A 12,397-nucleotide genomic window follows, 5' to 3' on the forward strand; every position below is an offset into this window, starting at 1 on the left:
TACATTTTAATTGGAAGGTAGGATATCAATTGTAGGGTCATTGGTTAATAGTCCAGAGGACTCCAGGACATCTGACCAAATTTAACTTTAAACCATCCTGCCAGATTCCCTTGTATTCCTAGATAGGCGTCTGCTTCAGATGTATCATTCATTGTTTGTATGTCATGGGAAAGAGTGACTTGGTACTGGTTAGGATCTGTTCTTTGGGTAATCTCATGTAATTTCTGAATTCTGCACTCCAGCTGTGAAATCTGTGCGCCAGCCCCACCATCCTCTCATAAGGCCAAGAATTTAATAGTACTGCCTCTGTAAGCACCCACTCCTACCCCCGCAGCATATGCTTGGATGTAAACTTGGGTATCTGGTCTTTTCTAGCCCATTGTATTTTGAATTAAGGCAGCTGGTATGCAATGTGACATAGCAAGTTACTCCAAAATCTTCAGCTCATCGAACTGTTACTCCAGTTAAGTGTGAGCCATTATCACTTTGGATCTGCCTAAGACATCCATAAGGAATGATGAGCTTCTAGAGCTACTGGAGTGTTGTGGCTTGATCAGCATATTTGCAAGGGTCGACAAGCAAAAGTTCTGAATGGGTTTCCACAGAAGTGCGACAATACCTCAGTCTATGGTTTTCCTGGGGCAGGGGACCAATTAAAGTGATTCTGAATCCTGACAGTACTGTCACATCTAAATGATTAAGTCATTGATTAACATAGTAAACAATTTAAGAATTTAATAAATATACCTTTTTAGCTTGTTTATAAAGGGGATCACAAGACTATTTTTCTTTTTTTCCTGCAACACAGCCCTGGCTTGGGGTGGGCCTATAGTGGAGCCGGGGGTTGGTGGGGTTGGGACCTGTGACATCTACTCCCAGGCCATGCCAAGCAGAGGGGAACTGCCAGTCAAGGATCTGATCTGCCAACCAATGCCTACAGGCGGATCACATCCTTGACTGACAGCTCCATTACACTTAGCATGGCCTTAGGCGAGTTCCTGAAAAAGCTGAGGGAGGGGCAACTGGCACAACCGCAGCTACATATCATATATCATCTGCTACTCTGTTGTAATTCTTTTGCCAAAAAAGTAATTACTACAGCTTTCAGTTTCGCATTCTGACTGGATCATCTGAATCCATTTTCCTGCAGGGCTGTGCTGGTCCTTGGGTTGTAAGATGCTGCTGTTTACTAATGCCCAGATAGGTGACTGTTGCTGAACTGTCATTGAATCACGCTGACTCTCATCTTCTGACAGAGACTCAAAGTGAAAATTCTTGAATAGAGGATAGCTGTAGCTAATATTTATTTTGCTGGTAAAAGTGACAAGCCCTGCCAGTTGCTCTGAAATGTCTCAGACATCCCCAGCTGCAACACCCTCCTATTTCTGAAGGCACCACCTTGATTTAATTTGTGTCTGATGCTGGGCTACAATTGCCATAGTGGTTAGTCCATTATCTCTCACCCATCTTGCTATTTACAGTGCAGTATGGATGGTGCTGGGTTTTTTTTTTATTATAAAGATCTCTACAGTTGCTTGAGTTTGGCCCACTGTACTTTCTTTTCATTTGGCTGCCACAGACTCCAGAATATGGTACTATTCTGTTCTACTCCATCCAGTTGAAATTGTACTTCTAGTTTCACAGGTCCCTTTTTGGTGCTGCAAAACTGCTTCTTTAACAGCAAGAAATGTGGCCTGCTTTTCCAAACCCCATGAGGACAAGGGCTTTTACCTGGTGACATTGTATATGATACTCAAGATCAGCCAAGATGTGAGATAAATGATCTCCAGAATCCGACTCCAATGACTTTCTGTGCCTTTTTTGGAAGTAGGAGGCAGCAATTCATGGAAGATTTGCACTCAATTGTCTCCAATTGTCCAAAGCATATGGAGTAGGTTTTCTGCCCCAGGTAAAAAGTTGAGCTGGCATCCTATAAGAACAATGTAGTATAAATATTTGTGTCAGCTTTTGAGCAACAGTTGCAAAAACTACTGGTACCTCTGCCAAGTTTCACCATCTATCTGTCCTAAGTCATGCACCCATTTGCTCCATCAGGGCAGGCGTACAGAGTTTTGTGAAAATGATAGGAGGCTAGAGAATATACATGAGATAATACCCTTCTTATCAGTTTAAGAAGACTAATAGAAGGTTAATAGTTGAAACGAGCCTAGACTCCTCCATCTGTAAGTTGGAGTATCTGGCTTGAGTTTAACCTTTATTTCTTCTTTACCTAAACCAAAATGCATGAGGCCAAATGATGTTACATATCTTGGTTGGAGGCCAAGCCGTTGAGAGGGCTTCCTTTGCGGCTCTGGTCCTAGCACTCCTGACGGTGGTGACAGAGGTAGGAGGCTCAAAGCACGGGGGCACAGGTAGCAGGTAACTTCCAGGGACTAAGATATCATCAGAGTGCTCCAGGGTCAAACACGGTGAGGCTGAAGTGTGGTCAGGTAACAGGCTGAGGTCAGTACCAGGGAAGTAGGCAGAGCAAGGTTCAGCAGCAGACCAAGGTCAGTACCAGGGAAACAGGCAATGAGTAGTCAGAGGCAAGCTGAGGTCAGTATCCAAAATCCACATATCAAAGTCAGGAACTAGCCAGTTCACAAATGAGAGATCAGTCAGCATAAGAAGGAACACAGGTCATGGGGAAGATGAAGAACATCCAGGCGATTAGCACACACCAGCTTTTCCTTGAAATAGGCAGCCTGACACTTATGCGCGTGGATGTGTCAGCGCACATTGGATATTAACCTGAGTGCGTCTGTGTGCTGGTGTATGTGCACAAGCATTAGCTGCACGAAAATGAGCATTAGCTGTACGGGAATGCGCATTAGCTGTGCAAGAATGAGCATTAGCTGTAGCTGTGAGAGTATTGGTCTCCTGACAAATGATCTGAGACTTTATCCGCATATCAAGGAAGAAGAAAACCTTGCTAATTCTTCAAGAGTCATCCACTGACTTTCCCTGATGCAAGCAGGCAGGTTGCATACCATCTGTTGGTCACCAGAAACCTCTGCAGCCTTACTTTTCCTGAACATTTGGCTTAGCACAAGCAACAGGAAACACTACAGAAAATAAGTCTGTTTCAAATGGACTTTAGTACAAATCTTGACCAAGAGCCCCAAAAGTTTTGCTTTATCTAAATATTTACAATACCAAAATCTCCCATGCTACTACAAAAAATGTGTAAATTGCACTAAAATAAACCAAAATAATGATTGAAGCAACTGTTTGTGTGTTCCCATACCAAGAAACAATCAAAATAAAAATAAACTCAGCGCAATAAAAAAAATTAAGTTTATCACATAAAGCATACACATACAGTATAAAATAGTTCATACAGGTGAATAATATGAGTGAATCACTTTAATGGAATATAACATAGTGTCTTCCACCTCCAAAATTATAATACACAGTTTATAATTTAATTGATATCTTCTTCTGTGAATATAATTAGTATTAAATCATTTTTACAGTTCACCTTTTTCTTCCACCAACAACACAAGTCCAAATAGATGTGCAAAGTAATTATTAGTAGATCACCATCAAACAATGCCTCTTCCACCTTCCAACCAAATCGCTTACCTCAGAGTCTGACCCACTGAAAGTAAGGTCAATTTGCACCTTGCTTTTTAAGAAGGGCTATTTCTCCACGTAACTTATATATTTGCCTTTATCCACATGCATATGTAACTCAAAGGAATAAAGGAAAAAATATAATTGCGTAATGTATCAGCTCACCAGGCAAATTTACTAAAACAATGGGTTAAACCCTCACTCAGAAAAAAAGTGCACTTCATCCTGTGCAAATAGAAATGATTGCCTCTTTAAACAAGCATATCCCCCTTAAAATTAAACTCTGGCTTCGGATACTTATCCAAGTTGGCCGATTTCCGATTCCACCTAACGTGATGGCATAATGCCCTTGATGCGTTTCGTCATCCAATGCTGACTGTTTCAGAAGGAAGTGCCTGGGAAGTACTTTGTCTTACTTATACCTACCCTGAATTTATCATTGCTTAGCAACCAGTGCCATTTTGTTGTATACTTTCTAATCAGCCACTAGATGACAAACAAGCTCCCATATTGGAGACCGTAGATGTTAACTGTTGCTTAGCAATCTGCGCCATTTTGTTGTGTATTTAAAATTGAAAGTAAGAGATCACAGTAATACCGACACCACTTACTAACAACAAAACCTTGATTGTCCATAAAAATGCTCTACATTAGCCAGGTATAACTAGATCCGAATACTGCTACTAGAGAGGAGTTTATATATATGTTGATCCAAATTGTTCATAAATTAAATATAAATAATACCATCTGGATAATGGGATCTAATACCACTGTTCAACCTTTTTACATATACAAATAAAAAGACAAAAAATCAAGTAATATATATTAAAAAGTATCCATTAGTCTAATAAATGGAAATCAAAAACAATTATATATCAAATTATTCAGTACACTGTAACTACATCATAGTGCCATCTAGTGGTCAAAATATATAATGCTCCATCTTAATACATAATACCTAAAATATCTCCTTTATAATCAGTATAATGAAATATTAAAAATTTACATTAAAATCCTCAATACAACCATTTTAATTCTACATTTAAAGTCTATATTTAGACCTTTAGGTGTCAAATTTATCATTTCATAAATCCATCTAGTTTCTCTCTGATTTAAAATTCCAATTTTATTTGATCCTCTCCAGTGGGCATAATGTCTTTCAATCTCCCAGAACATCGAAATCCAGTGGGGTCCCAATTATGTACATCCCTAAAATTCTTCAATAAAAAATGATTTTTTTAAATTTAAAATTATATTTATTTTATTTCCAATGGTGATATTACACACGCTCAGAAAAATTAAAGGAACACTTTTTAATCAGGCTATAGCATCAAGTCAATTACATTTCTGAAATATTGATCTGGTCAATATTTTGCAAGTAGCAGAGGGGGTTGTTAATCTGTTTCAGCTGCTTTGGTGTTAATGAAATTAACAACTGATGTACTTGATGGGCAACAATGAGACAACCCCCAGAACAGGAATGGTTTTACAGGTGGAGGCCACTGACATTTTTTTCCTTACTCATCTTTCCTGACTGTTTTTCAATAGTTTTGCATTTAGCTAGGGTCAGTGTTACTACTGGTAGCATGAGGTGATACCGGGATCCTACAGAGGTTGCACAGGCAGTCCAACTCCAATCAATACATGCCATCGCTGGAAGGTTTGCTGTGTCTCCCAGCACAGTATCAAGAACATGCACTGATGTTGTTAAGCATGCATATAAGCACGTAAGGGCCATACAAACTACTGAGTACCATTTTGAGTTGCTGCAATGAAATTTCAGCAAACTGGACTAGCCTGCTGCATCATTTTTTCACTTTGATTTTCATGGTGTCTTTGAATTCAGTCCTCTGTAGGTTTATAACTTTCATTTCCATCAAACGATGGGACATCCTTATGTTTCATATCAGTATAGATATCCAGCATGATATTTTTCCCCATAGAGATCTGTTGTGTTTTCAAAGTATCCCTTTAATTTTTTTTGAGCAGTGTATACAGTAAATATTCTTGTATACATTTAGATAATTTCCTCTTCGTCATACCTATATATTGAAATGCACAGGTACATTATATACAGTAAATGACTCCTGTGTTGCAAGCTATGCAATCATCAATTACATATTCCTTACTTGTACTAAACAGTATTTTTTTTTCTCCTTTTAATATTCCAGTGGTTTTTATGTATTCATGATACCTGCCACATGCAAAGAACCCTTTTTGTGTAAAGAAAAAAAGACTTCTGCTGACTTTTGTTTGGGTGGGGTCAATCACTGTTTTAATAATTATATCTCTCAATGTTGGAGCTTTTCAATATATTATTATTATTATTATTATTACTACGAGTTTATATAGCGCCAAAGGGTTTGCTCAGCGCTGTACAATAGGGGGGACAATACATGGCACAGTACAACAACAACAAACAAATAAACTTAGGTTTCTCCAGTAATACTTTACCTAAGTGCTTGTCAACCCTAAGTATCGGTCAATTTCTAAAATAATATTCTCTCATTTCTTATGTTGTCGATTAAAAAAGACTATGGCTGTAATGGCATCTATATCCTGACAATCTTTAATTATATCTTTCAATTATTCATCCCTATCCATTTCCTGAATCTGTCTGACCTGTTCATAGATGATCTTTCTATCATATCCTTTGTTCACAAACTTACAAGTTGTACAGTAATCTTCAAGGAAATATAGGCATTTGCACAAAATACAGAGTAAAAGGGTATCTTTACCAGATCATAGACACCGAATACAATTTAAATATGCCTAGTCTCTGATCTTTTTTCACAGAATCACAAGGAATCAGACTCAGATTACTAAACAGGAGAATTACAAAATTTTAAAGAAAAAAATTGAGAAGCTCAAAGAAACACCCCCAGACTGTACCTATGCTGATGAAAGGGCTGTGGATGAGAAGGTAAGACTCTCAAATAATTACAATTCAAATGGCTTTGTCAGTGTTGTTTTAAGCTTATTTGCAAATATCATGTTTTGCAGACATTGGGAACCATGTACAGAAGTATGGCATTCTCAAAGGCACAAATATAAACTTATACCACTGTCAAGCAAAGGCATTGGTTACCACCATGGACCAGTTGATGCTAAAGGAAGAAAATTTGTAGAGATGCTATTCAGAATGGGATACATTAAAGTAAGCATTTTACTCAAAAATGTTGAATAATAATGTGACCAATGTCCCTCAATGAAAACACAAAAGGAACAGCAGACCCACTCCAGCACATATAGATCTAATATTTATCCCACTAAATGTACTATCCAAGACACAAAAAAAGATTTTATTGGACAGTGCATTCACATATTATTTTATCTTGTCATTAAGTACATTGTTTTGATTTATACACTTGTATGGTAATCCCTAGCTAAAGATATTTATGGATCCTACAGACAGTAATTTAGCAGAATGAACCTATATGTGCAGTAACTGCCATGGTGTGTAGCAACAAAGTTTGGTTCATTCATACTGGAGGAAAGACAATGAAAAGACAAATGAAAACAGTTTGGAATGGTGGCCCAGTAGAGACTTATTCGAATTTTACTTTCATTTTTCCTAAAACAAATGATGAAACCTGATTGGTTGCTACCAGAAACAACTCTACTTTTGTTCTTATTATCTTAATAGAGTAACATCAAAGTGTCTATTTTTTATATTAAAGTATTGACAATGTTTATTTTATTGTTTTATGTGATGCAGTTAGCCTTAGTTACGTATGTAGTTAGGTTACAAAAAGTTTAACCAAGAAAGATACTAAACCTGCAGTTGATCCAGAGGAAAGCAAAACAACCAGGGGTGCCACCAGGTGGGTGCTATAGCACCCCCAAAAATATTGCTAGCACCACCATCTTTGCGACCAGGGCTTCTCATAAACTACAGGCAGTCGTTCGCTGCCAGATTGGGCCCTATTGGGTTACTGGAAGGACCGGGAGGAGCTGCCTCTGACAGTTTTCTTTGTCCGGAGATTAGCCTCCAATGGCTGGAAGCTCATAGAGACTCTTTCTCCACCTGCAGCTTCTCTACATGCTGATTGAGATGGTGGGTGGGAAGGAGGTGTGGCCAGTAACCCCTACATACACAGTTGTCCACTCTACTGAAAATGGGAGAAGACTGAGAGGAAGATGCAGATATAGCAGAGAATCTCCAGTCAGGTGGTGTGGTGTCCATTTGTAATGCTCCAGCTCCCTACCCTGCACAAAAACAGCTTAGAAGAGAACTGCTTCTAGCAGTGCCACTGCATGCTGCCCCACTACATACTTCCCCAATGCATACTGCCCCCTACATACTGCCTCCACTGCATACTACCCCCCCAAATACTGCCCCACTGCATACTTTTCACTGCCCTCACTACCTACTGCTCACTGCCCCACTACATATCGCTCACTGCTCCACTGCATAGTGCCCCCACTACATACTGCCCACTGCACCAATATGAGATGTATACTGGCTCACTGCATACTGCTCAACTATATACTGCTTTCTTAGAGATGTCCCTAAGAGAAAATCTTAACATTACAATTGTTTGTGATTATTGAATTGATACCAAACTGTGGCCTTTACATTAGTAGGAGTGAGCAGAGCATACAGTACCTGAGTTTGGTTTGCGAGAGCTGTGCTAAAATTCTGAATGTTTATCTAGACCCAATTGATATCAACCATTGTCACGGCTAATATTCAAGGGATTGTCTAACAAAATGGTGGTGGTGATGGTGGGGTAGGGTGACCCTACGTAGGCCCTGGACTCAGGGCGGATTGGCGTGCTCGGACTTCCAGGCTTATTTCATAGTGGCCCTGCTTACTCATGCCCATAACTGGTTGGTTTTGGACGATTCTAACTCCTCAGTAGTGTTGGAGGCGGCACATTTGGGGTCTTATGAGGCACTGAGGAACCTGCTGTATAGAGGCACTAGGGCTCCTTTTTCACTCAGTCTGTCTATGAAGACTGTGATTAGAGCATGGCAGCAGGTTCTAGACAAACAACCTCATATCACTGGCACTTGGTCACCTGATACTCCTTTATGGCTTAATCCATGACTTCCGGAATTCCAGTCCATTCCTGATCCCAGGGTGTGGGCCTCCCACGGTATCAAAACTTTGGAACACATCTGTGATGGGGGCACTCTGAGATCCTTTGATGCTCTGAAACTGAGGTTTGGTCTGCCTAACACTCACCTTTTCCGCTACCTGTAGCTTCAGCATACCTTTTCTTCTCAGTTTGCATCGACTTACCCGGTCCTGGAAAGGTCTGAAATAGAATCCCTATTGGGAGAGGACCCCCTGGGTAAACCTCTTTCTGAGATATATAAAGCCTTGCTACCTTCTGTTCATGTGGGGTTGGAGGGCCTGCTCTCTAAGTGGTGGGCTCACTTTCCACAGATGGTTGCGGAGGATTGGGAGGATGTTTGGGAGTACCCATTTCAGCAATTAGTGGCTGTTAAGGATAGGCTTAAATAGAATTTATACAGGGGCTCACCCCCACTTCTGAAAATGTACCCAACCAGACGCTGACTTCATGCATATATTCTAGGACTGTTCTGCAGTTCAGGGTTTTTGGGAAGCAGTTACGAGGTTTGTCTCTGAGTTGACTACAATACTCATACCATTGACTGTTGAGGTCTGCTTGCTCGGCTTGGTAAGTCACTTGGCTTTTGGCAGTGCGGTCAGAACTCTCCTTGGCATTATCCTCTTTTATGCAAGGAAGGCCATAGTACTGAAGTGGAGGTTGCCGGAGATACCATCTCTTGACTTCTGGAAGTCCATAGTAAATGCCTCCATCCCCCTTTATAAAGCCACATATGAGTTACAAGGCTGTCTTGGTAAATTCCACAAAGACTGAGTCTGCTAATACAAACGCATATTTCCAGGCTCATTAGAATTGTACTGGCTATACAGGTATGTTTTTGATCAGGTTGGGGTAGGTGGTTAAATAGAGTATTTTTGTTGGTCTGGTGCAGTGGAACGGTAGAGTTTTTAACTGTCTTCTTTAATTTACTATGTCTGGGTAACATGGTAGAGATAATTGTATTATAATTTCTGGGTTTTTTTCTGTTTCAAGTGGACCGAGCAGAGATTTCAGATTTTAGTTACTCAAAGAATAAATGGTGAGCGCAAGATAAAAAAGGAAAACATAATGCAGCTAGCACAACGTGGCAAACCCTCTGTCTCCATCAAAAAACCCCCACTATAATATCAATGCGCAGCGCTAATAAAAATGTGTGTTATAATCAGCGATGACCAGTGTGATTGTAAAAGAGAAAGGAAACATAATAAATAAAGAAATAGAGAATAGTGAATACTCCAATGAAGAAACAAAATATACGGTATAACAAATGAAAATATATAAGTCCTCTAAATATCATAATAGTCCCAAAAATAGTGATGTAAAGAAATCAACAAAATGTAGTGACTTCTGTGGTTTCCACACTGCACCTCCACCATAATGCACTCACCAGAAGTAAGTAGCAAGCAAGCCCAGAGTGGAATGACACTAAGGGGTGTTCCTGCTTGTTCCTCCTGCCGGTGACCCGGTTGAAGCTGGGATCTCTCCAGAAGCCAGTGATACACTAAATGAACAGTCAGAAGTAGAGTAGCCAAGTCTCCATCTCCAGCCCACGGTGAACCAAGGAAAGGGATTCCTACTAGAGGGCAAGCTCATAGACTGAACCCAGAGACAGTATCATATAATGTAGTATGTTTTATTAAAAAAATAGCAACCATGTGGAGCATAAATCATCAAATGGATAAAAAGCACTTACAAAGATGGCCGCCAGACGCATTTACGGGAAAGGTGTACAGAGAGATTTGTTTCTTTGCCCCCTAGTACACTGCCCACTTCTACATCCGACCTTCTTGGGTCCTCCCAACCTCTTCAGGAGTAGGAGAAAATGCAAATTGGCACTACTCATTTATTCTCTGGGGAAAAGGCTAGATGAAGACTTTGCTTATACTGTGGCAATCACGGCCACTTTGTCCCCAGCTAGCCCGAGGGTGGGGTCTGCTTCTCTAGACTATACGGAGCCAGGTTCTCCCTGAGACAAACTATTTGTTCCTGCACAACATAATTCTGCCTGTTTTTACATATCAGCTTTATTAGATTCTGGTGCTGCTAGCAAATTCATTGATAGTGACCTAGCACAGCATCTGCAGATTCCCTTGACTAATGCACACAAACCCTTTTCAGTCTTAGCTGTTGATAACTCTTCTTTGTCCACGAGTCTAGTCACCTTGTGTACTGTACCTATTAGTTAGGGACCTTAGATTGTACACCCCTTGAGGGTTAGGGACTGATGTGACTGTACAATATATATATGTAAAGTGCTACGTAAATTGACGGCGCTATATAAATACCTGAAATAAATAAATAAATAATACTCTGACCATTGGGGAATTGCATAGAGAGACAATCAGCTTCTACTTATTATTATTATTATACAGGACTTATATAGCTCCAACAGTTTGCTCAGTGCTTTACATTATGGAGGGAGACAGTACAGTAACAATACAAGAGGGATTAGAGGGCCCTGCTCCTTGGAGCTTACAATCTAGGAGACTTAACATCTCGTGCTTATCTCCTTATTCTTGGCTAAAAACTGCATAACCCGCACATAAATTGGGCTACAGGGGATATTAGGTCCTTGTTCCAGACCTGCCTACAGAACTTCAAAAAACCGCTTACCAGTTACCTATTTGTAACTCTTTTTTGGGCAATACTAGTCACTTGCCTTTATTACAGTCCTATTCGGATCTTGATCATGACAACGTTTGCAGTGCAACTCCAGTTTATATAACCAGCCTATATATGACTCTCTTGTAGCAGCAATCTATGACATGTTTATCGAATCATCTACAGGCCACCTCTCCAGCCAGTTGCCACAGTCTGAATCTTTTCCTCCTGGAGGCCGAACTTACCCACTGCGGCAAGGCCTTGAGACCAGTTCCGAAACTTCCTTTAAGATTTATGATATTGTACCTCCAGCACAAGTGATGGGGGCCCTTTCCCCTCACCTTTTGGACTTTAAAGGCTCAGTCTAGTGCTCCACCCAATCGACCCCCTGGAAATATGTTTGTTTCCTTTCACCTTAGTGTCACGATATAAGGTCAGGTTCAGAGACCAGTTGCTACAGCAGTTGTAAGGCTTACCTGAAACCAGCAGGATTGGTACACCAGCGGCCCACCCTGGGAATGACGCAGGCTCACCTGAGGTGCGGGGTCTAAGCATCCACCGGTCTTCCCCAGAGCTCCTAATGGTGGAGATGGATTTGGCTGCGTGTGAATGCCAGGTCGCAGATCTCAGGATCACCCCACTAGGGAATGAGTAGGCTGGAAACCAAAAGCGGATCAACAGTTCAGGGATCGGAGTCAGTCACAAGCCAAGGGTCGGTCACCAATGGTAGTAGATAGGATGAGGCAGAATTGTAGTCAGTAGCAAGCCAAAGGTCGGTAATGTAGATGAAGACAGCAGCAGGAACAGTAAGCGGGATATTGGCTGGTAAGGCACAATAATCTGGCAACCAGGAAGTGCAGAGACATGGCTTTTATAGGAAGTTCATGGGAGGAGCAAGGAGTTCAAGGTTCAAGACAAAACAGGGCAAAGGCAGGATCATCCAAAGAATTGTCAAGGGAGCTGTCCAGCATTCCAGGTGGCTCAGTGAGAAGAAACACTGTCTCCTACCGCAGAAGTCCCAGGTTCAATTCCAGGCTCTGACAGTACTCCCCTCCTCACAGGACGTCCCCTGGACGTCTTAGGACCAGGCTTGTGGGGAAACCTCTGGTGGAATTCTCTTGTTAGTCTAGGAGCATGAA

The 12,397-nt window shown here is 40.9% G+C and overlaps 1 protein-coding gene across 1 annotated transcript in view; it reads left to right on the top strand.

The window, feature by feature from the left end:
- The window catches only part of LOC149440450 (putative ATP-dependent RNA helicase DDX60), a gene marked incomplete at its 3' end in the record, with an annotated part of 218,315 nt that overhangs the window by 144,530 nt on the left and 61,388 nt on the right, over positions 1 to 12,397 (top strand). The window contains 3 exon segments of the mRNA XM_089658599.1: positions 6,373 to 6,499; positions 6,580 to 6,615; positions 6,617 to 6,733. Coding sequence (XP_089514725.1) covers positions 6,373 to 6,499; positions 6,580 to 6,615; positions 6,617 to 6,733 — 280 coding nt within the window.

The sequence above is a fragment of the Staurois parvus genome, unplaced genomic scaffold, assembly GCF_062004578.1.
Source record: "Staurois parvus isolate SC_StPar_1 unplaced genomic scaffold, SC_StPar_1.0 ptg001083l, whole genome shotgun sequence".
Lineage (NCBI taxonomy): Eukaryota > Metazoa > Chordata > Amphibia > Anura > Ranidae > Staurois > Staurois parvus.